The 27,846-nt window shown below is 39.1% G+C and overlaps 1 protein-coding gene across 1 annotated transcript in view; it reads right to left on the reverse strand.

The window, feature by feature from the left end:
• The window catches only part of LOC143127367 (uncharacterized), a 34,866-nt gene extending 7,367 nt beyond the window's left edge, over positions 1-27,499 (reverse strand). Inside the window, exons 1-4 of the mRNA XM_076288832.1 lie at positions 27,245-27,499; positions 1,922-2,251; positions 734-1,039; positions 412-504 (exon numbers count right to left, since the gene is read on the reverse strand). Coding sequence (XP_076144947.1) covers positions 412-504; positions 734-1,039; positions 1,922-2,251; positions 27,245-27,314 — 799 coding nt within the window. The 5' untranslated portion in view covers positions 27,315-27,499. The remainder of the gene's footprint in view (positions 1-411; positions 505-733; positions 1,040-1,921; positions 2,252-27,244) is intronic.
• Between the last annotated feature and the right edge of the window lie 347 nt (positions 27,500-27,846).

A 27,846-nucleotide genomic window follows, 5' to 3' on the forward strand; every position in this document is an offset into this window, starting at 1 on the left:
CTATTTTAATTCCAAAGGCCAAGGGAACTTTGCCTTTAAAAATAAAAATCTGCCTGCCTCTATGTGAATTTAACATAGCAGTGCCAATACTTATGACCCCTGTATTTTAAGGAAGAACATTTATTTATTTATAATACATTATTGATTGTCCTTAAAGGTAGGATATTTCCTCATTTTTCACTTAAGGCATCAAGGTCAATTTCCAAAAGATAAATTTATATTCCTCTATTTAGTCAACTTTGGCATGGGTGCCAACACTTTTGACCATCACTGTACATAAATAGAGTAAACAACTGTATTGTAGGCTATTAGCTTTTCAAGGAGGTGCACATGAAAGCTGTTGACGTGGGTGCATCAGTGTGTGTTTGTGTGTGTGTGTGTGTGTGTGTGTGTGTGTGTGTGTTTACAAACCTTTGTGTCTCTTGTAACAGCAAACACCAACTGTGCTGACAATTATAAATACTACGGCAGCTGCAAGGATTACCGCAAAATACAGGTACCAGTCTGTCTCAAATATATATAAGCACAAGTACTTGATGAGCATATAGATCAATTAAATCAAATAAATCTTGTATATCACACCAATATACATCATGACACTTATCATCTGTTTCATTATGATGATGCAGTTGTAAAAGCAGTGCAACCCTCTTCACTCGCATTGAATTGTCAAACAGATCATCTTAGCCACATACCACTGCTACCTGATTAAAAGCATTAAGTAAAAGCTCACCACGGGGTGGAATCGTGTTGTTAACATCAGGCTTCACAGAGTTATTTGAAGTCTTGTTGTCACATTTGATGGTTGCATCTACCAGCTTTTGATTATTGGCCTCACTTGCAGTACATGTACATGTGACACTACCCTCTGCTGCTGATAGAGAAAAGTGCAGTTTGGCACCACTCCCTCTGCAATGCCCACTCCATGAAAACTGCACATCAGACGGACCACTGGCATTGCAGAGCAAACTGACCGTGCAGGTGTTATTCAGCTGGTGAACAGTTACATTCTTTGTGATGTTTACCGTCAGAGTGGGATCTGCAGACACATTAGTCATCCTTTTATTTTGGAAACATTAGGCATCCGGCACCCAAAAAGACCAATAATGAAATGAGTGACTCAGAGTTATCAATATTGAGGTATTATTACTGTTCCTCATATACAGTTACACGGGCTGATTACATACAGATAAATGGACACACACACACACACACACACACCAGTATGGGAAGTAAGCAATACAGTATAGTTACACTGGTCACATTAATAGATTTTATAACTAAACTACGTATCTCTCAGGTGCCTCTTTTCTCTTTCTCTCTTTTTTAATTGATAGCACAGACTGTGCATACTGCGTTAACACAATAATGGTAATAACGTTTCATTGCACATATATATCAATATTTATTGCAAACCGCACACTGTGTAAAGCTGAACTGTCTGATCAACTGTTTCATCCACAGCTAATAAATAAGACAGTGCTGATGTAATCCAAAGTATTTAGAACACAAAACAGTATCAGGGTTATATATTCCACTGTAAAAAAGGAAAAGTCAGGGCTGTCCAATTTATCAAACCATAACTTGCAATTACATAAAACAGACTAGTTTTGAATGAATCACAACCTTACAATGTTAAAATAGTCATTCCAATTGAGCAATCAATGTTTGTAATTGAATCATATACATATACTGTACTAGTATATACGGGGGAGGGGTGAGAGAATTGTAAACATTCAAAATGTTAGCCAAGTCCCCTCAATCTGCCAGACTTGACAACTTCAGCTTTAAGTAATTGTAACGTAATATGGTTTGATAAATTGGACAGCACTGACTTTTCCTTTTGCACAGTGTATACACGCTAAAACACACAAACACACATTGACAGGGAGGGAGAGAGAGAGAGAGATGATATGCTTACCATACACTTGTAGTTGAATCATCTTTGTTTTCAATTGTACACCTTCTTTGCTTTTGTAAATACGTGAAAACAGTCCTGAATCTGCTTTTGTTAGTTCTTTCACAGTTAAACTTAAATTGTTGGAGTTCATTTCTAATCTTCCTGTGAATTGGCTTTTAAAATTAACACTAACGTCAGATCCATCAAATCCTGCAATTATTTTCTTTGTACCCTTAGAATTAAAAATCCATTCAGCAGATTTAACGTTGTTCCTCTGATATTCAGATGGCAGCACCACTGATCCTCCAACAACAGCTCTCATTTCAATCACATCATCCGCCCCATACACACCTGAAATACAACAGAGAGAACACTGCCTTTCAATGCAGAATACACTGATGACAGTTACACTGTGCTATCCTTCAGAAATAATGCATTAGAACAGGCATACACAAATTAATTCCTATCTCTTGTGATAGGGATGGCAGTGCGGTGATGGAAAAATAGGAGAACTGCCAAAATGAGAGTTCACCCTCATTTATTCAGCCAAAACTTCCAAATAATTTCAATAATCAATAGGGCAATTCCATACAAAGGTCATGAAAAGTTGTGAACATACAAATATAACTGTTGTTAAATTGTTCATTTAGGTCTATATTTTATTGTTTGTAACTGATCTGTCACGGTTTGGAGTTTGTGTTTTGGATTTTGGGACTCTTAGTTTGTAGTTTGCTGTGTTCTCTTGTTTACTTCCTGTTGTCTTTGTTACTTCCTGTGTCCTGTGCCATGTAGTAGTGGATTTCATTGTTTGTTCTTATGACACAGTTTGCCTCGTTCAGTTTGCCACGATGATTCGTTCTGAATCGTTTGTTCGTTTGTTTAGTGGCATCATGGAATGCAGGTTCTCAGCTCCACGTTCGTGCAAACGGTCAACACAATACTGTAATTGTAGCGGCAAATATATAGCTGCAACTTCATGATTATGTGTACTTTTAGACAAACAGCAGTAGCTAATGTGTTCATTCACCTTGACATTAAATTGACATATTGAAGGTAAATAGAGTAGACTACGGCTAGATCAGCTAATTTCTTTTAAAAAAATGTGTTCATTCATAAAGGAACAAAGACCCAGTATGCCAACAAACATGTTTAAAGGCTTGGCAGAAAGACTATATTGATGAAAAGGTTTCAAGTCCCCATTTTGCCTAGGCTACAGAGCCATAATCACTCTGCTTCTAGCCAAGAACGAGTGACTGACTGAATGAGAACGTCAGACCGAAGTGAAACAGGTGGGGTCTTGGCGTGAGAATGAACGAATGAACGAACGAACGAGACAGATTGAAGAGACAATTATTAACCTGGCATGACACAGAAAATACAATGCATTTACCATTAGACAGATATTTAAAAGTAAATGCCAATATTGAAATGTAAAATGGAATTATTAATGTAAACCATTATCGTTATTTTTTTATCGTATGCTCTCCCACTAGTCTCACTAGCCCATTTGTTTTTTTTCATGGAAACGGTTGGCTAATTTGAAACAATACAGACAACACCATTCTCATTCATGCACGTTGCTCAATTTGATTTAGTCTCATCAATGATCATTCAGATTGATAAACAAATATCATATCACCTGATCTTGACTGACTATATCTCACCGTAGCCTGATTGGCTTTGACACTTAACATTTACTGCCCACTCTTTGTGTGAATAGAAGCACAGCCCAAATGATCATATCATAATAACATAAAGGTAATCACCACACGGTTTGCATCGTTGTCTGTGATTACAAAAAAATGTTAAGCCAGTCAAGCAAATTGCCATTTTGATCAGTTAAAGATCAAGCGCCCAAACCGTTGAAGTCACTTGCAGCTGTAGTTCTTCCTTATCAAATCAAAACAAATCATATGGGTTCTAAAAATAAAGTACATATGATCATCGGAAACAATAGAGATTACCCCATCATATGGAAGCTTTCCGATGTGGACAGAGATATAATTTCTCTAAAAAATACGAGCAATAAAGAATCCCATTACTTTTGCAAAGCTTTGCCGATGAGATTACTTTCCCTCCCTATAGAGACTTTTCAGTGGCGTGACTGAATTTCCTGAACTGAGGGCAACACAAATTCAGACTGGCTTCAAGGCTAGTTTAGCCTGGTTTAGCCTATACAGGCTATGAGGAGACAAAGCATTCAAAAAATCCAGTATGGCAGCTGTCTACACATATTCTGTCCCTTTCTGTGTCCATCCAACCACATTTATCCTTTTTATCTTATTTTAGCGGTTTGGGGGGACATATTTGCATGCACCCTCATTCATTTGAATAGGAAAATAGCTGCCTACATGTCGAACAAATCTACCTATTAGGCTCCCACCACTGTTGACTCAAGATGTTCTGTCATGGCTGGATGCACCAGCAGATTCTGGTGGGCATGGACATGGTGCTGGAATGGGAACAGACAGCTCTGGTGAACTTGTGTCTGTCAGTGGCCTGCGTGGGTAATGAGGTCTCTGTGAACACTGAACAGATTCCCCCTTTTGCAAGACCGGTTATTGTGACATAGCTAAAAAATAACGTCCTAGGTCAAAAATCAGAGTGGAATCAAATCAGAGGGAAAAAAAAACATCTACTCAGTTCTGTGTGTTTTTAAATACATTGTCCATATTCCCTGTGTTTTCAGGTTGTATTCTAATAAAAAGTGTGTTGGATGAATGACACTCACACACACACACACACACACACACACACACACACACACACACGTTATACACAGGTATGGAAGAATATTAGACTCAAATGTTTTGTACGTGTGTATCACATTTTGAAACTGTAGAAATTATTTGTAACTGTAAAAATGATCTGTACAAGTAATTGTCAATATCACAAATATGCCCTACACTTACAAATCTATTCTACGGGTACGGATTAGTTTTACAGCTACAAATCATCCTACAGTTAAAAATATTTTAGCATTACAATATATTCTACAATTACAAATCAATATTCTACATACAAAAAGTTGTCCTACATATACAAATCTTTTCTGCAGGTGCACAGACTTTTGCACCACCTTAGGGATAAGAAGCGTCTCATATTTGTGTGGGTGTGTATCAAGATTTGTAACTGTAAAAATTATTTGTGATTTAACAAAACAGTAACACAAACTATTTTAAGTTTTACTGATATGTCCTTCACTTACAAATATATTCCACAGGTACTAAACCTTCCACAGTTGCTGTCTTTCAATTACGAAGCTATTCTGCCATTACGAATCTCTGCCGCTCGCACAAGTATTTTCTGCAAGTATACGAATACTTTTGAGACTGTTTTGGCACTTCCTGTTGAATAGCCAATGGCGATGCTCAGGTTTGGCTATCCAATCAGGAATCTAAGTTCACTAACCAATCACGCTTGCTAACTTGGAAATGAGGTCCTATGTCCAAAATCCTGAACCACCCCTTTAAGTTCACCTACAAAATGTTTGCCATCTTTGTCCAGAGCCGCTATTTTTCCAATGGGAAAATAACAATAGGATTTTGAATTATCGCACCTGCTAAACTCTTGCAGGGACAAAGGAGTCTGAAATGCAGACATTTTGCTCTACACACTTTTGTCCTCTGCCTTTGAGTGGGTACTGTGATTTTCGGTACCATAAGATGGTACATTTTTACTCAAAGCTAGCTTTGATTAACACCCACATCTCCTTATATGGGCAAAGATGGCAGCTTAGGATATTTTTTGTAGGTGCACTTCAGAGGTCTATGGTTCCTACGAAAGGAAAATATATTAACCAATATGTTGAAATGTATTGTAATATATTGTACAATATTATTTTATATATTGGAAATATATTGTAATATATTGAACATATACAAAAAAACAGATTCCAGACAGTCCCAACTACACAGATATGAAGGGATAATTTTACTGGCATGCTTCCAAAAAAGTTTTTCGGTAACACTCCATAATAAGGTGCCATAATAAATAGCAAACTAGTAATTACCTAACCCTTTGTTAATATTTGTTAATTGTTACTAACATATCTATTTGGCACAAGTTAATAGTTTTTTCATCATCAATTAAATATTTGTTGTTTGCATAAAATCTGTATGTTAATGTTTTAGCAAATCTATTAACTAATATTGTATTAATATGTGTTAACAGTTAATTAAATGTATTTTTGGCACTAATTAATAGGTATTTCTTACATCATTTAAATGTTAAACGTTTATTTACAAACTGTATGTTAATAGAAAAGTGAATGACTTATTATTATTTAACTAATTGATATTAAACTGTGCTTCTGCCTATCCCAATATGAACCCCCATAGGACCCTTACAATAGATAGACAGATAGATACTTTATTGATCCTGAAGTGGAAATTCAAGAAAAAAACAAGGCTACCTTGACATGCCGCCACTCTTGTCGGCGCCAGAAACGCTTGCAATAAAGTTGGTTAAGCTTAATTAATATATTAGTAGTGCTATAAGTGTGGGGCCCCTTATAATAAAGTTGGTTGAGCTTAATTAATATATTAGTAATATATAACTATCAGTATGGGGGACCCTTATAATAAAGTTGGTTAAGCTTAATTAATATATTAGTAATATATAATTTATCAGTATGGGGGACCCTTAAAATAAAGTTGGTTAAGCTTTATTAATATATTAGTAATAACTATTAGTCAGACAGTGAAGGGACTGAGACCAAAACTGGCTTATCACATTTATTCCTTTAGGAAAAGTTAAAACAAAACATGCCTTCAGGCACTGGCATACATAAAACAGTATCTGCACAAGCAAAATAGTTGAATGGGCTATATTACATGCATGATTCCTATACCATCACTGTCAGCCCTACTAGCAAGGGAGACGTGCGACATGGAATGTTCAGGTGCACAGAACGAGTTAATTAATATTCTGAGACTAAACACTCACAGACGTAGACCATACGAGGTAATGCATAAACATAATGCTAAACAAAATGTACATTAATTTCCTGCTAGACTGAATTGCACTTTCCATGAGCACTAAGCTAAACTACACTGAATGCATGGAAAGTTGCTAGCGGAGTTTACAGCTAGTCACGTTAGACTCGTGTGTATGAACTCGTGGTTTTCAACGTAAACAACATTTTACAGTTACAAAATTAAAACAAAGTGGAGAGTGCTTTATACAGTTAGCCTACCCAATGCAAAGCATACCGTTTCTGATCAGCTATTCAGTGTTGCCAACTCCTCAGTGAGAAAAGTAGCTGTCAAGTCGCCAGAAGTCGCTAAATGACGTAATGACGAATTTAACCCTCCCCCTTTACCCGGGCTTAGGACCGGCAGACGTAAATTAAAAGACACGCTGGCAGAGTTACTTTTTTTATGGTTTTGTGTTTTTTTGTAATGTTTTATTTTATTTATTTTTTATGGGTTTTTAACCCACTTTTATGAAAATTTCTAAATGTATTGATTTACAACTAGGCCTATGCACTATGAACTAGAACTCCTCTGCTCCCAACACACACACACACACTAAACAAAGAGTAGGTCATCCTTATTTTCACCCTCTATGGCAGGTTCAGCAGCTGAGGGACCTGCCTTGAAAGAGTAAGTGCCAAAAAGCTGTAAAACATTATCAGGTAGCTGGTGTTCATAGCCTCACCAGACAGCTTCAGGCCATAACGTACAAGATGGAGTTAAAGGACAGGTTCGGTATTTTACACTTAAAGCCCTGTTTTCAGATAGTTTATGATTAAATAGAACGCTTAAGATTGAAATTTGGACACATGCTGCTGTCCTGAGAATTTTCGGTTTCTGTGGTAGCGCCCCCCCTCCTCCAGAACGTTGCATAGGTGCACTGGAACAATCCTTCCTAAAACGCATTAAACCTTCGTTTACAAAGACGTGAAACTCACCGAGTGGTCAGGGGTGTTCACTGATATGCTCACACAAAAATCGCTGCAAAAGATGCTTTCCAACAGGTGTTTACCATGCGTTGTAAAACTGTGGAGCTATTTTTCCAAAAGCCTCACACCCGTACATTCTTCCGTTGAGAGCTTGAATAATAGACACTCCAGCCCAGTTGGTGGCGATAATGCACGTTACATCGTCTTGCCGATTACAAGCAAACCACTGGCATTTCATTGAATACACAGAAGAAGCAGAAGATCGCTGTCTTGAAGTATTTTGCAACAGACAGCTAAAAATGAGGCGATTTTGTGCAGTTCCGAATTGCGGGAAAATTCGTAGCAAAAAAAAAGTTGTCACAGACTTCCTTTCAACGATCCAGAAAGGCTAAAGTTGTGGCTGGAATTTCTGGGATTGGATGTGAGCACACCTGTTGAGAATCTGCAGAAAGCTGATCACCGTGTCTCTGCGGTCTGCATTTTACTGAACTTCGCTGGAGGTCGAAAGAAATCGCCCAAAAAGCTCTTTCGCCTGAGAAATACAGCGGTTACCACATTACCTCCTGGGACGACAGAGTTGGAAAAACTTGGGGTAAGAACTTATTTGTTATGTCCATAACCTGTCATGTTCACATCATAAGCCTAACACTAACCCTAGCCTACATGAATAATTTGGCTACATGATTTTGTATGTTTACTATTTTTTTGGCTGTGGAACTTTCATGATGAAAACGTAATGATTAGGCTATCATTCACATGAGCAAGTTCCAAGACATTTTAGCATTAGCCATGGTTGGACGTGACAATAATTTCGATAGTAGCCTATGATACCGCGACTGCATAAGACTACAGAAAGAATACAAACAACCCCATATCCGTTTCCGGCAGCGGAGTAATACCGTACCTCACAGCACATCCAATACAAGTCAATGGAGTTGGACAAAAACTACGATAAAACCTGTTGGAAAGAATCTTTTGCAGCGATTTTTGTGTGAGCATATCAGTGAGCACCCCTGACCACTCGGTGAGTTTCACGTCTTTGTAAACGAAAGTTTAATGCGTTTTAGGAAGGATTGTTCCAGTGCACCTATGCAACGTTCTGGAGGAGGGGGGGGCGCTACCACAGAAACCGAAAATTCTCAGGACAGCAGCATGTGTCCAAATTTCAATCTTAAACGTTCTATTTAATCATAAACTATCTGAAAACAGGGCTTTAAGAGTAAAATACCGAACCTGTCCTTTAAGGGTCTGCAAGGACATCCGATTACGAAGTTTGTTTTTTACCACACTCATCTGACTGAATGCAAATGATCAGATATCACGTTAGTTAAGGCGTTAATAATTTAATACAGAACGGAGAATGGCAGATGACGGACAGGATAAGCAGACTGGTCTGTGATGCTCGCTTGCAGTAGCCTACGGCCTGCAGTGTTTTGAGCAGCCTGAATCCAGCCCACTGTCTCGCAGCAGCACACACTGCCACTGAGCAGAGCTATCAGCTGAGAGAGGGTGAGACAGTAGCGAGGGTGGAGGGGCAATCACACACAGCACAGAACTCACTGCTCACTCAGAAGAGTAAAATGGGACAGTACATGCAATCACGACAGAGTCTCCAAAAGTCTCCAAGAACGCCAAAAAAAGTCGCTAGATTTGTCGCTAGTCGCTTTTAAAAAATAAAGTCGCTGGGGGGACCTGAAATCTAGCTAAATATGGCGACAAAGTCGCTAAGTTGGCAACACTCATAGACAGTAAAAGAAATGGACGAACAGACTCCGTCGTTCTCAATGGGAGGGCACTGAGTCATTTTTCAGTTGGTCCCCCCAGTACTGCGCAGACTCGCACTTAACTTCGTGACGTTAGCCATCAAACTGAATCTTGTAACTCATATGATAGATACACAGAAATTCTTCTCACACTTCCTTCGTCTTCAAAGTCATCAAAGTTAAACATTTATTTATGTATTATTATTAATATCATCCTCACAAGTGATATCAAGTTGTGTTAATGTTGAAACTACCACACATGATCATCTTCAAAAACAGTCATGGTAAAACAAAACAAAAAAGTTATAGCTTCTAGCCTTGAAGCTAATCTTCTTTCCACTTTTCTGACCTACGGTCAATCCATCGAAAACCTCTGAAATGATTATCGTTAGACTACCTAACGGTAAAACTACTGTTTTTCCATTAGGTTTACTTGCCTCTATGCTTTACATTAACATTGTAGGCTACATAGCTCACGAGTTTCCGTGCTGGCTGGACTACGCTTCTTATCCAAACAAAACGGTTATCTCCCTTTAGTGCGTTAGCTTCCCTTCAACCGGACATGCTAAACATTCTTCTTACGGGAACCTAACGTTACGTACGAGGTAATCGAGTCTTGTTTTGCCTTTTATTGTTTATGTAGATAACACAGAAGCTAAAATATCGGCACATGATATATGTTATATGAAGTTATGGGAGTTCAAAAAAATCCTAAATGACTGGGCGTTCTATGGGGTTAGCAGAGAGTTGATAACCACCACTACATCGATGCTTCTACTTCCGGGAATTCGCCTGCCCCCTTGGCAACACTGCAGTTACTGTATGGCAACAATGCAAGGACAAAACGCAGCAGAGCTGCAGTATACCGTTTCTCCAAAGGGGGCTCCAAAACACCAATCTCAAAAAAGCTGCTTAATTACGGCGAAAATCACATACAAACACTAAACTATATTTGTAACTCTGTTACACCCCTCCTCTGAATTTCACCAAATTCAAGCAGCAACCAAATAGTACTTCCAAAGGCAAAGAGTAGGGGAGAACTGGTACAATTGTAACAGCGGTACAAATGTAACAGTGTTTTATTCTCAAGATAATGGTGTAGCTACGGAAACGTAAACAGACACATATCATGTAATTATGTATAATCTTACAGCCATCCAAATATGAATGGTCTACTATAAATACGACCAGAGATATTAAGCAAAAAGGTGCAAAATTCAAGCATCGCGAAAGTTTGCTTTGTGAAGTCGTGTGGACTTCAATCACATGTCATTCATATCAGATCACAGTCCCTCTGTTTCAAATTAACATGAGTGCCATTTGATTTATGTAGTCACAGCAAATGCAATTAAATGAAAATAAAAACATGACCTGTGCGGGTCAGTTGTAACACCAGTCTCTATGGCAAAATGAACTGATTTAACATTCTCATTGCGAGTTATGGATTATGATTTTTGTGCCGCCATCACCCAATTAAAGTTAACACAGCAACTTGAAATATCACTGTTGGCATGTAAGAAATAAGCAGTTTATCAACTATATTTACTGGTTTTATCAAGTGGATATGGCCAAAATAAGCATATTTAAAGGTTATGCTAGCATAACACCGTAATATGGTCTGCAATGGCTAATCAATAATGCAATAAATTAGCTTTAACAGTCATACATTTGGACTTTTTTTCTTGATTTTATATGAAAACAGATGCTCTTTGTTTAACCCAGCACTGTTTTGTGTTAAAATATGTTATAGCATTCACGATTTTAGCACTGTTACATTCATGACGCTACTGTTACAACTGTACCGCACTTTTTTATGGCTGTTAAGTTAAATTATTGACAAACTATAACATCTTTTTTAAATTCTGTTTCAATTTTCATGGAGTAGACATGTACGACTCTGTTCTGGTCAAATTTCACAACTCTCAAGTCTATCGTCTTTGTGTAAATCGAGTTTGAATTGGAAAAATAAAAAAAGTGTTACAATTGTGCCGGTTCTCCCCTACACTTTCAAACATTAGACAGAGGGTCACCAATTACAGGACAGCCAAAGGTATCCAATAAGGATGAAGTGGAAGAAGAGGTGTGCACTCTCACACAACCAACCACTGGCAGTAGGGTGCCTTATACACCCCACAAGACCATAAAGCCATAAACCATAAATTCCATAAATTCTCCACAAAGCTAATCAGAAAAGCTAGATAAATAATAATATGTCATTAACTTTTATATTAGTATATAGTTTGTAAATAAACAGTTAACATTTAAATGATGTAAGAAATAACTGTTAATTAGTGCCAAAAAGACATTTAGTTAACTATTAACACATATTAATACAATATTAGTTAATAGATTTGTTAAAATATTAACATACAGATTTTATGCAAACAACTAATATTGAATTAATGATGAAAAAACTATTAACTTGTGCCAAATAGATATTTTAGTAACAATTAACAAATATTAACAAAGGGTTAGGTAATTACTAGTTTGCTATTTATTATGGCACCTTATTATGGAGTGTTACCAGTTTTTCCTTGATATAAAGACTTATATATGTAAGTATTACACTGATGAGCAGTGAGGCAAAGTGAGGTGTGCCATGGAATTTTGACTCAATGTGGTTTTATACAGGCTCATGAAATAGGCTATATGGCTATTTTAAAATGCATCAATGATGCAGCTTCTTAATTTAAAGGCTCAGTCAACAATATGTGAGGATATGCCTATCACTATGGTCTCCGCTCATAAATACTCTGTATATGAACAAATATAACATCCTTATTATAGCCTAGTGTGCGACATATTACGACTTCATAATCAATAACCATAAGTTGGAGTGTGCTGGCATTTTAGTTTGACCTTTGGTGTGCCTTAACCCTAAAAAGGTTGAGAACCTCTGACCTAGACTGTCCAGAAAAAAACACTAAATATAGGTTGCAGATGGTCCTTACAGTGATCAAGATACTGTATGTGGGCAATTCCAGCGTTATGGATGTGACAATTGGACTCATATTGGTAAACAAAATGCCTTAGAGTAGGGGCAAAATTAGTATCAGTGAATTAATTTGCATAACTGTATGTAACCTCTGTCCTCTGAATACTGAGAAATCCTCAAATTTCATATAATCATTTTCATCCTAAGATTACAAGGCATTTTATCAGCGTTATGGATGTGACATGAAATAGACACACTTTTGTGAGAGATTACAGGTTTTCTACAAACTGTGAATTTTAAAGGAAACTGCCGAAACTATGATATATATAGCATGAAGGAGACTTGAATGAACACAAAAAGTGTGTTTTTGAAACTATGCGTCATTTTCGTAATGCATTATGTAGGAAAAACTGGCGTTATGTGACGGTTTCACGTTATGGATGTGACGTGTCTGAACCAGTCCTCGGCAAAGTACATAAAACACATAATTAGGGCCCGAGCACCGAAGGGCGCAAGGCCCTATTGTTTTTGTAAGGATTATTATTAGGGCCCGAGCACCGAAGGGCGCAAGGCCCTATTGTTTTTGTAAGGATTATTATTATTAGGGCCCGAGCACCGAAGGGCGCAAGGCCCTATTGTTTTTGTAAGGATTATTATTATTATTAGGGCCCGAGCACCGAAGGGCGCAAGGCCCTATTGTTTTTGTAAGGATTATTATTATTATTATTATTATTATTATTATTATTATTTTTCTATATTATTATTGTTATTCTACTTTTTGGCTTTCCTGTTTTTGAGGTGGTTAACATGGTCGAAAACTCTTGAAATTTGGCACACACGTCAGGAGTCACGCATCGCAGTTAGGTACAAGAGCTTGACCCCGGGCGTGGCCCAGGGACTCGCTAGCGCCCCCTTAGGTGACTGATCCCGTGGTTGGCAAATATTTTAAGTGGTTAACATAATCGAAAAGTCTTGAAATTTGGCACACACATCAAGTGTCACACAAAGCAGCTAGGTAAAAAAGCTTGGCCCCGGGTATGGCCCAGAGACTCGCTAGCGCCCCCTTATGTCACTGTGACTTGTGGTTGGCATATAGTTTTAGATACACACACCAAATTTGGGGGGTGTATGTAACTCCCAAAAACAAACAACTTTTGTATTAACATGCCATTAGCCACGCCCACAGGAAGTGAGGTAATTGAGAATTTGTGCGTTGTGGACATGATCAATTTTAACATACTCCTCCTAGACGGTTGATCCGATTCATGTCAAAGTTGGTATACATGATGCCGAGATGTTCCTGATTCTAAATTGTGAAGCCTTTTTTTGATATGTTGTAATTTGACAAAATGGCGAAATTGTTAATTTTAATACCGTTCCACACAAACAATAAATGTGTCATAATTCACCATGCATGGCTTGAAATGTTTTACATTTCACAGGTCATTAAAGACCATGTTAATGATAATATTCACATGCCCATAATGCATGTTTGGCATAGCGCCACCAACTGGCAAAAGAAAGAATGACAATTACACTGATGTCACATGATCAATTTTAACATACTGCTCCTAGACGGTTTGTCAGATTCATGTGAAATTTGGCAAACATTATGCCAAGATGTCGCTGATGTTAAATTGTGAAGGGATTTTTGAATGTAATATATTTGATATGATTTTAATATCTCACCATAAACAGGAAATGTGTCACAAATCACAGTGCATTGAATGAATGGTCTGAAACTTCTCAGGTTAATAGATATCATGATTATGATGATATCCAGACACCCAATGGGCCTGCCTGGCATAGCGCCACCACCTGGCCAAGCAGGAAATGTGCCAGAAATGGAAAATGCCTTAAGTGATTGATCTGAAACTTTATAAAATATTGGATATCATTATTGTGATGATATTCACATGTGTAATTCACAGGCCTAGCATAGCGCCACCCTCTGGCCAAGCAGGAAATGTGCCAGAAATGCTCTATGCTTTGAATAAATGGTCTGAAACTTCTCAGGTTAATAGATATTATGATTATGATGATATCCAGACACCCAATGGGCCTGTCTGGCATAGCGCCACCACCTGGTCAAGCAGGAAATGTGCCAGAAATGGACAATGCCTTCAGTGATTGATCTGAAAGTGTACAAACATTTTGGATATCATTATTGTGATGATATTCACATGTGTAATTTCAATGCCTAACATAGCGCCACCATCTGGCCAACCAAAAAGTGTATCAGAAATGTTGCTTAAAATGAATGGTCTGAAATTTCTCAGGTTAATATATATTATGATTATGATGACACCCAATGGGCCTGCCTTGCATTACGCCCCCACCTGGCCAAGCGAGTAAATGTGACAGAAAATAAAATACAAAAGCAAATAGCCCACGCATCAAATATGTACATTTCACACACGCACCACGTCGGTGCTTTGTTGGATTCCGACATGTCACGGGTTGCGGCCCGCAGGTGCTCGGGCCCGCCATTGCCGCTTGCGGCTATATTTAGGGCCCGAGCACCGAAGGGCGCAAGGCCCTATTGTTTTTGTAAGGATTATTATTTTTCACTATTATTAGGGCCCGAGCACCGAAGGGCGCAAGGCCCTATTGTTTTTGTAAGGATTATTAGGGCCCGAGCACCGACGGTGCGCGAGGCCGACGGCCTTGCGCACCGAGAGGTGCGAAGCCCTATTGTTTTTGAAAGGATTATTATTATTATTATTATTATTATTATTTGTTCACCTTTTTGCTATTTTTGAGGTGGTTAGCATAGATGAAAAGTCTTGGAATTTGGCACACACATCTGGTATTACAATGGCTACACAGGCATAAAGGCTTGGCCCCGGGTGTGGCCCAGGGACTCAGTAGCGCCCCCTTAGGTGATTGATGCAGTGGTTGGCACATACTTTCAGCTAGACACACCAAATTTGGCAAGTGTGTGTATCTCCCCAAGATGAACAACTTTCGTATGTACAATGCATTAGCCACGCCCAACAGGAAGTGAGGTATTTGGGATTTTGTGCGGACTAAAATGTGATGAATTGTGATGCCAAAAGAGGTGCTTCCCATCGCTGAAAACACATGAAATTTGGCACACACGTCAAGAGGTACCGTGAATACACAGGGGAAAAGCCTTGGCACCGGGCGTTGCCCAGGAACTCCATAGCGCCCCCTTATGTCACAGTGACTTGTGGTTGGCATATAGTTTTAGATACACACACCAAATTTGGTGGGTGTATGTAACTTCCAAAAACAATCAACTTTTGTATTAACATGCCATTAGCCACGCCCACAGGAAGTGAGGTAATTGAGATTTTGTGCGTTGTGGACATGATCAATTTTAACGTACTCCTCCTAGACGGTTGATCCGATTCATGTCAAAGTTGGTATACATGACGCTGAGATGTTCCTGATTATAAATTGTGAAGCTTTTTTTTGATATGTTGTAATTTGATGAAATGGCGAAATTATTAATTTTAATACCCTTCCACATAAACAATAAATGTGTCATAATTCACCATGCATGGCTTGACATGTTTTGCATTTCACAGGTCTTTGAATACCATGGGAGTGATGATATTCACATGCCCATAATGCATATTTTGCATAGCGCCACCACCTGGCAACAGAAAGAATGGCAATTACACTGATGTCACATGGTCAATTTTAACATACTCCTCCTAGACAATTTGTCAGATTCATGTGAAATTTGGCAAATATGATGCCAAGATGTTGCTGATGTTAAATTGCGAACGGATTTTTGATATGTTGTAATATGTCCTGATTTTAATATCTCACCCTATAAACAGGAAATGTGTCATAAAGTCACAGTGCATTGAATGAATGGTCTGAAACTTATCAGGTTAATAGATATTATGATTATGATGATATTCTGACACCCAACGGGCCTGCCTGGAATAGCGCCACCACCTGGCCAAGTAGGAAATGTACCAGAAATGGACAATGCCTTAAGTGATTGATCTGAAACTTTATACAATATTGGATATCATTATTGTGATGATATTCACACATATAATTCACATGACTAGCATAGCGCCACCATCTGGCCAAACAGGAAATATGCCATAAATGCTTTATGCTTTGAATGAATGGTCTGAAACTTCTCAGGTTAATAGATATTATAATTATGATGACATCCAGAGACCCAATGGGCCTGCCTGGCATAGCGCCACCACCTGGTCAAGCAGGAAATGTGCCAGGAATGGACAATGCCTTAAGTGATTGATCTGAAAGTGTACAAACATTTTGGATATCATTATTGTGATTATATTCATATGTGTAATTTCAATGCCTAACATAGCGCCACCATCTGGCCAACCAAAAACTGTATCAGAAATGTTCTTTGCTTAAAATGAATGGTCTGAAATTTCTCAGGTTAATATGATTATGATGACACCCAATGGGCCTACCTTGCATTACGCCCCCACCTGGCCAAGCGAGTAAATGTGGCAGAAAATAAAATACAAAAGCAAATAGCCCACGCATCAAATATGTAAATTTCACACACGCACCACGTCGGTGCTTTGTTGGATTCCGACATGTCACGGGTTGCGGCCCGCAGGTGCTCGGGCCCGCCATTGCCGCTTGCGGCTATATTTAGGGCCCGAGCACCGACTCGGTGCGAAGCCCTATTGTTATTGGAAAGATTATTAGGGCCCGAGCACCGACGGTGCGCGAGGCCGGGACGGCCTTGCGCACCAAGAGGTGCGAAGCCCTATTGTTTTTGAAAGGATTATTATTATTATTATTATTATTATTATTATTATTATTTGTTCACCTTTTTGCTATTTTTGAGGTGGTTAGCATAGATGAAAAGTCTTGGAATTTGGCACACACATCTGGTATTACAATGGCTACACAGGCATAAAGGCTTGGCCCCGGGCGTGGCCCGTTTTTGAAAGGATTATTATTATTATTATTATTATTATTATTATTATTATTTGTTCACCTTTTTGCTATTTTTGAGGTGGTTAGCATAGATGAAAAGTCTTGGAATTTGGCACACACATCTGGTATTACAATGGCTACACAGGCATAAAGGCTTGGCCCCGGGCGTGGCCCAGGGACTCAGTAGCGCCCCCTTAGGTGATTGATGCAGTGGTTGGCACATACTTTCAGCTAGACATACCAAATTTGGCAAGTGTGTGTATCTCCCCAAGATGAACAACTTTCGTATGTACAATGCATTAGCCACGCCCAACAGGAAGTGAGGTATTTGGGATTTTGTGCGGACTAAAATGTGATGAATTGTGATGCCAGAAGAGGTGCTTCCCATCGCTGAAAACACATGAAATTTGGCACACACATCAAGAGGTACCGTGAATACACAGGGGAAAAGCCTTGGCACCAGGCGTTGCCCAGGAACTCCATAGCGCCCCCTTATGTCACTGTGACTTGTGGTTGGCATATAGTTTTAGATACACACACCAAATTTGGTGGGTGTATGTAACTCCCAAAAACAATCGACTTTTGTATTAACATGCCATTAGCCACGCCCACAGGAAGTGAGGTAATTGGGATTTTTTGCATTGTGGACATGATCAATTTTAACATACTCCTCCTAGACGGTTGATCCAATTCATGTGAAAGTTGGTATACATGATGCCAATATGCTTCTGATTCTAAATTGTGAAGCTTTTTTTGATATGTTGTAATTTGACGAAATGGCGAAACTATGAATTTTAATACCCTTCCACATAAACAATAAATGTGTCTTAATTCACCATGCATGGCTTGAAATGTTTTAAATTTCACAGGTCTTTGAATACCATGGTAGTGATGATATTCACATGCCCATAATGCATATTTGGCATAGCGCCACCACCTGGCAACAGAAAGAATGGCAATTACACTGATGTCACATGATCAATTTTGACATACTCCTCCTAGACGATTTGTCAGATTCATGTGAAATTTGGCAAATATGATGCCAAGATGTTGCTGATGTTAAATTGCGAGGGGATTTTTGATATGTTGTAATATGTCATGATTTTAATATCTCACCATATAAACAGGAAATGTGTCATAAAGTCACATTGCATTGAATGAATGGTCTGAAACTTCTCAGGTTAATAAATATTATGATTATGATGATATCCAGACACCCAATGGGCCTGCCTGGCATAGCGCCACCACCTGGCCAAGTAGGAAATGTGCCAGAAATGGACAATGCCTTAAGTGATTGATCTGAAACTTTATAAAATATTGGATATCATTATTGCGATGACATTCACACATATAATTCACATGCCTAGCATAGCGCCACCATCTGGCCAAACAGGAAATATGCCAGAAATGCTCTATGCTTTTAATGAATGGTCTGAAACTTCTCAGGTTAATAGATATTATAATTATGATGATATCCAGAAACCCAATGGGCCTGCCTGGCAAAGCGCCACCACCTGGCCAAGCAGGAAATGTGCCAGAAATGGACAATGCCTTAACTGATTAATCTGAAACTTTATAAAATATTGGATATTATTGTGATAATATTCACATGTGTAATTCACATGCCTAGCATAGCGCCACCATCTGGCCAAGCAGGAAATGTGCCAGAAATGCTCTATACTTTGAATATATGGTCTGAAACTTCTCAGGTTAATAGATATTATAATTATGATGATATCCAGAAACCCAATGGGCCTGCCTGGCATAGCGCCACCACCTGGCCAAGCAGGAAAATGTGCCAGAAAATAAAACTCAAAAACAAATAGCACACGCATCAAATATGTACATTTCACAAATGCACCATGTTGGTGCTTTGTTGGATTCCGAAATGTCACGGGTTGTGGCCCGCAGGTGCTCGGGCCCGCCATTGCCGCTTGCGGCTATATTTAGGGCCCGAGCACCGAAGGGCGCAAGGCCCTATTGTTTTTGTAAGGATTATTATTATTATTATTATTATTATTGAGTATTATTATTGTTATTCTACTTTTTTGCTTTCCTGTTTTTGAGGTGGTTAACATGGTCGAAAAGTCTTGAAATTTGGCACACACGTCAGGTGTCACGCAACGCAGGTAGGGACAAGAGCTTGACCCCGGGCGTGGCCCAGGGACTCGCTAGCGCCCCCTTAGGTGACTGATCCCGCGGTTGACATATATTTTGAGGTGGTTAACATAGTTGAAAAGTCTTGAAATTTGACACAAACATCAGGTGTCACACAAAGCAGCTAGGTAAAAAAGCTTGGCCCCGGGTATGGCCCAGAGACTCGATAGCGCCCCCTTACGTCACTGTGACTTGTGGTTGGCATATAGTTTTAGATACACACACCAAATTTGGGGGGTGTATGTAACTCCCAAAAACAAACAACTTTTGTATTAACATGCCATTAGCCACGCCCACAGGAAGTGAGGTAATTGAGAATTTGTGCGTTGTGGACATGATCAATTTTAACATACTCCTCCTACACGGTTGATCCGATTCATGTCAAAGTTGGTATACATGACGCCGAGATGTTCCTGATTCTAAATTGTGAAGCCTTTTTTTGATATGTTGTAATTTGACAAAATGGCGAAATTGTTAATTTTAATACCGTTCCACACAAACAATAAATGTGTCATAATTCACCATGCATGGCTTGAAATGTTTTACATTTCACAGGTCATTAAAAACCATGTTAATGATAATATTCACATGCCCATAATGCATGTTTGGCATAGCGCCACCAACTGGCAACAGAAAGAATGGCAATTATGCTGATTTCACATGATCAATTTGAACATACTCCTCCTAGACGGTTTGTCAGATTCATTTGAAATTTGGCAAACATTATGCCAAGATGTCGCTGATGTTAAATTGTGAAGGGATTTTTGAATGTTGTAATATATTTGATATGATTTTAATATCTCACCACATAAACAGGAAATGTGTCACAAATCACAATGCATTGAATGAATGGTCTGAAACTTCTCAGGTTAATAGATATCATGATTATGATGATATCCAGACACCCAATGGGCTTGCCTGGCATAGCGCCACCACCTGGCCAAGAAGGAAATGTGCCAGAAATGGAAAATGCCTTAAGTGATTGATCGATCTGAAACTTTATAAAATATTGGATATCATTATTGTGATGATATTCACATGTGTAATTCACAGGCCTAGCATAGCGCCACCCTCTGGCCAAGCAGGAAATGTGCCAGAAATGCTCTATGCTTTGAATAAATGGTCTGAAACTTCTCAGGTTAATAGATATTATGATTATGATGATATCCAGACACCCAATGGGCCTGCCTGGCATAGCGCCACCACCTGGTCAAGCAGGAAATGTGCCAGGAATGGACAATGCCTTAAGTGATTGATCTGAAAGTGTACAAACATTTTGGATATCATTATTGTGATTATATTCATATGTGTAATTTCAATGCCTAACATAGCGCCACCATCTGGCCAACCAAAAACTGTATCAGAAATGTTCTTTGCTTAAAATGAATGGTCTGAAATTTCTCAGGTTAATATGATTATGATGACACCCAATGGGCCTACCTTGCATTACGCCCCCACCTGGCCAAGCGAGTAAATGTGGCAGAAAATAAAATACAAAAGCAAATAGCCCACGCATCAAATATGTAAATTTCACACACGCACCACGTCGGTGCTTTGTTGGATTCCGACATGTCACGGGTTGTGGCCCGCAGGTGCTCGGGCCCGCCATTGCCGCTTGCGGCTATATTTATTATTATTATTCATTATTCTACTTTTTTGCTTTCCTGTTTTTGAAGTGGTTAACATGGTCGAAAACTCTTGAAACGTGGCACACACGTCAAGTGTCACGCATCGCAGTTATGTAGAAGAGTTTGACTCCGGGCGTGGCCCAGGGTCTCGCTAGCGCCCCCTTAGGTGACTGATCTCGTGGTTGGCATATATTTTGAGGTGGTTAACATAAACGAAAAGTCTTGAAATTTGACACACACATCAGGTGTCACACAAAGCAGCTAGGTACAAAAGCTTGGCCCCTGGCATGGCCCAAGGACTCGCTAGCGCCCCCTTACGCCTCCTTAGGTGACTGATCCCGTGGTTGGCATATAATTTCAGCTACACACACCAAATTTGGTAGGTGTCTGTATCTCTCCAAGATGAACAACTTTCCTATGTACAATGCATTAGCCACGCCCAACAGGAAGTGAGATATTTGGGATTTTGTGCAGACTAATGTGATGAAATATGTGCTGAATTGTGATCCCAAAAGAGGTGCTTCCCATGGGTGAAAACGCATGAAATTTGGCACACACATCAAGTGGTACAGTGAATAGACAGGGATAAAAGCTTGGCACCGGTGCCCAGGGACTCCATAGCGCCCCCTTACGTCACAGTGACTTGTGGTTGGCATATAGTTTTAGATACACACACCAAATTTGGTGGGTGTATGTAACTCCCAAAAACAAACAACATTTGTATTAACATGCCATTAGCCACGCCCACAGGAAGTGAGGTAATTGAGATTTTGTGCGTTGTGGACATGATCAATTTTAACGTACTCCTCCTAGACGGTTGATCCGATTTGTTTCAAAGTTGGTATACATGACGCCGAGATGTTCCTGATTATAAATTGTGAAGCCTTTTTTTGATATGTTGTAATTTGACGAAATGGCGACTAATTGGCGAAATGGCGATTAATTTTAATACCCTTCCACATAAGCAATAAATGTGTCATAATTCACCATGCATGGCTTGAAATGTTTTAAATTTCACAGGTCATTGAAGACCATGTTAATGATAATATTTACATGCCCATAATTCATGTTTGGCATAGCGCCACCAACTGGCAACAGAAAGAATGACAATTACACTGATGTCACATGATCAATTTTAACATACTGCTCCTAGACGGTTTGTCAGATTCATGTGAAATTTGGCAAACATTATGCCAAGATGTCGCTGATGTTAAATTGTGAAGGGATTTTTGATATGTTATATATTTGATATGATTTTAATATCTCACCACATGAAGAGGAAATGTGTCATAAATCACAGTTCATTGAATGAATGGTCTGAAACTTCTCAGGTTAATAGATATCATGATTATGATGATATTCAGACACCCAATGGGCCTGCCTGGCATAGCGCCACCACCTGGCCAAGCAGGAAATGTGTCAGAAATGCTCTATGCTTTGAATAAATGGTCTGAAACTTCTCAGGTTAATAGATATTATGATTATGATGATATCCAGACACCTGGTCAAGCAGGAAATGTGCCAGAAATGGACAATGCCTTAAGTGATTGATCTGAAAGTTTACACAAATTTTGGATATCATTATTGTGATGATATTCACATGTCTAATTTCCATGTCTAACATAGCGCCACCATCTGGCCAACCAAAAAGTGTATCAGAAATGTTCTTTGCTTAAAATGAATGGGCTGAAATTTCTCAGGTTATGATGACACCCAATGGGCCTGCCTTGCATTGCGCCCCCACCTGGCCAAGCAAGTACATGTGGCAGAAAATAAAATACAAAAACAAATAGCACACGCATCAAATATGTACATTTCACAAAAGCACCACGATTCCGACATGTCACGGGTTGCGGACCGCAGGTGCTCGGGCCCGCCATTGCCGCTTGCGGCTATATTTAAGTAGTGAATTTTGATATGAAACAATTGAAATAGTAATCATGAAAAACTAGTGATTGCTTCCTCAGTGCCCACTAAGATCCACAGGAAGAATCAGGACAACAAGTCATTTAAAATACAAAAAAGACATTTATTTTTTTCTTTTACCATCATCAATTTTGTAACAATTTTGTCAGTGATTCCCGGGTTACTGAAACACCAGGGAACATGAAACTTGGTGGCCACTCCCCCACCGCGCTAGGTTAAATGACTGAACCTGAACCGTTGCACCTGTCACAAGGTCAGTTCGTTCGCCGCTCACGGGCCTCGAACCCGCCACCTTGACACACACACCGGCATGGGAGGCGAACGCTCTAACCACTGAGCTAAAAGCCCATGCTTCCAACTCAGAGGTTAGAAGCGTTCTTAAGGTTAGAGCTGTGAGGATTTACACGGTCAACTAGCACGCTAGCTCAGTCTGCCAAAACTCATTTGTGATTTGCACACATAAAGTACATGCACGCGCGCACACACGCGTGCACACACACACACACACACACACACAGGCACGCATATGCACATGCACACACACAGACATACACACACACACACACACACACACACACTCTCTTATAAACAAAAGCAAACTCACATATGCACACACTCATTTACATGCACATGAGTTGCAGGAGTAGGAGATGGAGACAAATTGACAAGCGTGATATATTTTTGCGAAGAGAATATGCAGGACTGAGAGGCGGTCATATTTTGTACCGCTATGCGGTACATCTAGTTTATTACTGCCGTTACTCATGATACTCTTTGGGTATTAGCTACCTGACACTTCAAATGGCATATCGCGTCACATTTCAAATTAAACTGTGTTAAGCAGAAGTGAGCGGCAGGCTGAACAGATCTGCAACAGAAGGAGGTTGCTATGTTAACTCCAGCTGCAAAGTCAGCCATCTTCACCAGCTAACACGATAATGGGAAGATAATCGCTCAGATTTTCGTTATTAGGCCACATGAAAATAGGCTATGGCTAGGCTAATCACTGGAAGTATTGTAATATTATGTTTGTTTTGCTAATGATTAGGCGAGGCCTCCCTGTGGTTTTGATCAACCTAATAATCTTTGAAAAGTCAATTGTAAACACGAAGGTGAAATGCGTTGAAACTGACATGCCACCAGAACAGACGTTTATCGGCTTTGAGGTAAAATAAAGTCTCCAGTCTTGTGAAGTCACATTATGTAACATCCATAACGCACCATTAAATGTTTTAAAAGTAAGAAAGGGGCACAATTTGTTCATCACACTTTACATTGATATTAATCAGCTTTACACAGACACTATGGACATTGTCGCATCAACACTGTATGTGTAGCATAAACTTTTCCTATAAAACGTTATGGATGTGACATGGCCATGGAACTTGCTGACTTAAAAACAAAAGCCTTACAAATGTAAGGAGTCATGCTCTTAAAGGCAAGCTGAGCATACACAATTTGTTTGAACCTTGAGTCCATTTATTCACTTTTTAAATATGTATAATATTACCATGTGAAAAATGTTGTTTCTGTATGGTTGCGCACCATATTTATGATGTAAAAAGAGTGTAATTCTCCATCAAATTCAATCAGATCAGTTACAAACAATAAAATATAGACCTAAATGAAGATTTTAACAACAGTTCTATTTGCGCATGCACAACTTTTTTTTTCCATGGTAAGGATGACCTTTGCATGGAATTGCCCATGTGCTTAAAAGTAAAGGTATTAACATTACACTGAAAAAGTCCTAGGCCCCAAAGGGTTAAATGAGACTATCTGTACATCTTGAAGTTCTCTCTGCATTTACCACACACATCTCTCTCCCCATCTCCTATTTTTACTGTTTTAGCACCTCATCTCTCAACAGCATTTCACTCACCACTGTCCAAAATAAACACTTGCCAAGTATATGTATAAACTAAACTTACCAAGATGCATTCTCTATGTAACTAGCCCAGCAAAGCCCATTGCCCAAAGTTATGGCTTTGGCCTTGTGGTAAGGCTTATCAAGAAAGGTAGCCATAGCATCTGTGTATCTTTATATATGCCTCAGAATTGCATCACATCACTCAATATAGACAACAACAACAAGCATGTCAGTAGCTATGACACTGTGCACCTCTGTTCACTCTCTGTTACCATTACTGAGTGTTTACTGAGCAGCAGACAATAACAATGCGAATTCTTATCCACCCCAGGTAATAAACATACCGTAAGTGTAAGTGTGGAATTACAGTTTTTGTGGATAGCTTCTAAAACCCTAAAAATGAATGCTTAGATCAATGATTAAATCCTAAACTTGTAACCGTGCAACATTGTAGACATACTGTACCTTAATCTGCAGTGTCCCGCCAGCGGGACGGTTACCCCCCTCCCCCACCACCCTCCAACATTTTAAATCATTTTTAGACATCATATTGTTATGTAGCATAGTCATATTAAGCTTATGCATCATTTGAAAGCTTGGACTCTTGGGAATCAACATGACAATATTTTTCATGTAAAATATGTGTAGTGCTTTACATTGTCAGATTAATCTAACTCTCACTTAAATTAAATGAAAATGCCCTCCTTCCCTACCTTCTAGCTGCAGTGTACAGTATATCCTTTGTAATATGCTAGATATAGCATATTTGGTCTTGAAATATTCACAGGAGTCCATAGAAATTGAATAATCATGTTATTTTTTCCAATATTAGTTGTGCAGATGTATAGTCCATCTTATACACACCAATTGAATTGAAATAGAAATTGCATTTTATATAAGATTTATATATTTTGTGTAATTATTCCATATTTAGTTTAGTCATTCCATATCAGAACGCCTGAAGTACAATTCAAATGCAAGCATGAAACTTCAAAGTGTTACCTTTCATTTGAGACCAAGATTATGCTTCTACAGTACACAAAGGGGTTTATGGACAGTAAGCATTTGATTGTTAGTATGCATTTTGGATAATCAAAAGTCCTATGGAGAGTTTCCATAGGGCATTTTACAAAATGCATGAGCATACCTTGGCAAATACTGGTCTAAGGTACTCGTATTTTCATTCTATATTGATCTACTTTTTTTTTCTTTTTTTTTTAAAGTATCGTTTTTGGGATGTTTGCTTTTATTCCAATAGGACAGTGAAGATAGACAGGAAGTGAGTGTTGCAATTCTGCTACATGCTTATTTTTTTTTTTTAAATAATTGAACACCATTTAACACTATTACCAATGCAATGTTGGACATGGGTTGTGTCTTTACACTGTTTTATGTGCTGGTAGATAGATATGCAGTTGTTGTGAATGCTGGTTATAGGTGAATTAATCTGTATTGTTAGGGTAACCATTGAGGAGTAGTCCAGTGAAAAAACTTAAGAGACCTACTTGAGTGTTTAAAATGTTTCTTTGTGCTCTCAATGTGACACTGATTATATAGTCAAGTTGCATTGATTAGCACACCTGTACATGTAGATGTCACACCATTCCGCCTTTATTGATTAGCACACCTGTAGAGGTCACACAGTTCAGCCTTTATTGTCCAACTGCGATTTACATTCTTCCCTGCTGATGGCAGTTCAATACTGTTACCGTATTGCTACTGTCCATTGCTCAGTTGTGAGAAATGCAAGATATGTTTTCAAAATACGCCATAGACTTAATTACCTCAAGTCATCTTAAAATATAATTTTGAGTTACTGAAATCAAATATATATATATTTTCAAACTTTGATTAAAACTTAAAGGCAAAATCTGTTTCTTTGTCTCAGTTAGTTTGACTGGTGGAGTTTACAGTTTAGATGTGAGTCATTTATCTCCAAGTGTTGTGTCTTATTTGGCCTATGTGTAGAGTTTTGACACAATGAGCCCATTTTTACAATAAGCATGTAAACTATCAGAAAAAATTATGTAAATAAATGAAGGTGTCTAAATCTGAAACCTAAAACCTTTTTGATCTGACCTGTCCATTGGCATGTCTTTAGATTTTTGATGGACTCAGCACATCCACTCAAAAGAGGAAGTCTTTGCTTCTCTGGGCTCGTCTTGCATGTCAAGAAAACCAACAAATGAACCAAACTAAAATAAAATAGAACTTCAATAAAGAGACATGGCGTTCTCCAATGACCTTACCTTGTAGAAAAAGGAGGGTCAGCACTCCGGTGCTGGACAGAATCAGAAAACGACGGTGGTGTAGAGACATTCTGTTGTTCTGAAAGACGCAAACAACAGTGCAGTGTTTCCTCCACCCCCCCTTAACTGACTACCAGGCCCGCCTCGCTAGGATGCTGAGTTAGAATTAAAAAAAGAAGGAAATCGAGGGAGAAGACTGAGGGTTGGTGCAGGAGGGTGCGAGAGAAAGAGAGTGAGAGGGAAAGAGAGACGGGCGGGGGGGGGGACTTCCTTTGCAGCTTGAGACTGGGGTGCTGATAAGTCTCAGTGTGTGCGAATGTGGCGAAGATAGACCAACAGCTAGACCCCAGTGGTAGGAGCTGCTAAAAGCACCTTGGTCGCTGCTGACTGCACTACGTGCATGTGTGTGTGTGTGTGTGTGTGTGTGTGTGTCTGCTTGCGCATGTGTGTGTGTGTGTTTGTAAGTTTGTGTGGTTTCTGCTGTGTGTGTGTGTGTGTGTGTGTGTGTGTGTGTGTGTGTGTGTGTGTGTGACTAAGTTTAAATGCCAATGTGGTGGGGTGGGTTTCAGTGGATCGTGTTTCTCATCTGATCAGCCTTCCTA

This window comes from Alosa pseudoharengus, unplaced genomic scaffold (genome assembly GCF_046254945.1).
Source record: "Alosa pseudoharengus isolate Yale_2024_CS ecotype anadromous, Long Island Sound unplaced genomic scaffold, YU_APseudo_1.1 YU_APseudo_1.1_scf_17, whole genome shotgun sequence".
Classification (NCBI taxonomy): Eukaryota; Metazoa; Chordata; class Actinopteri; order Clupeiformes; family Clupeidae; genus Alosa; species Alosa pseudoharengus.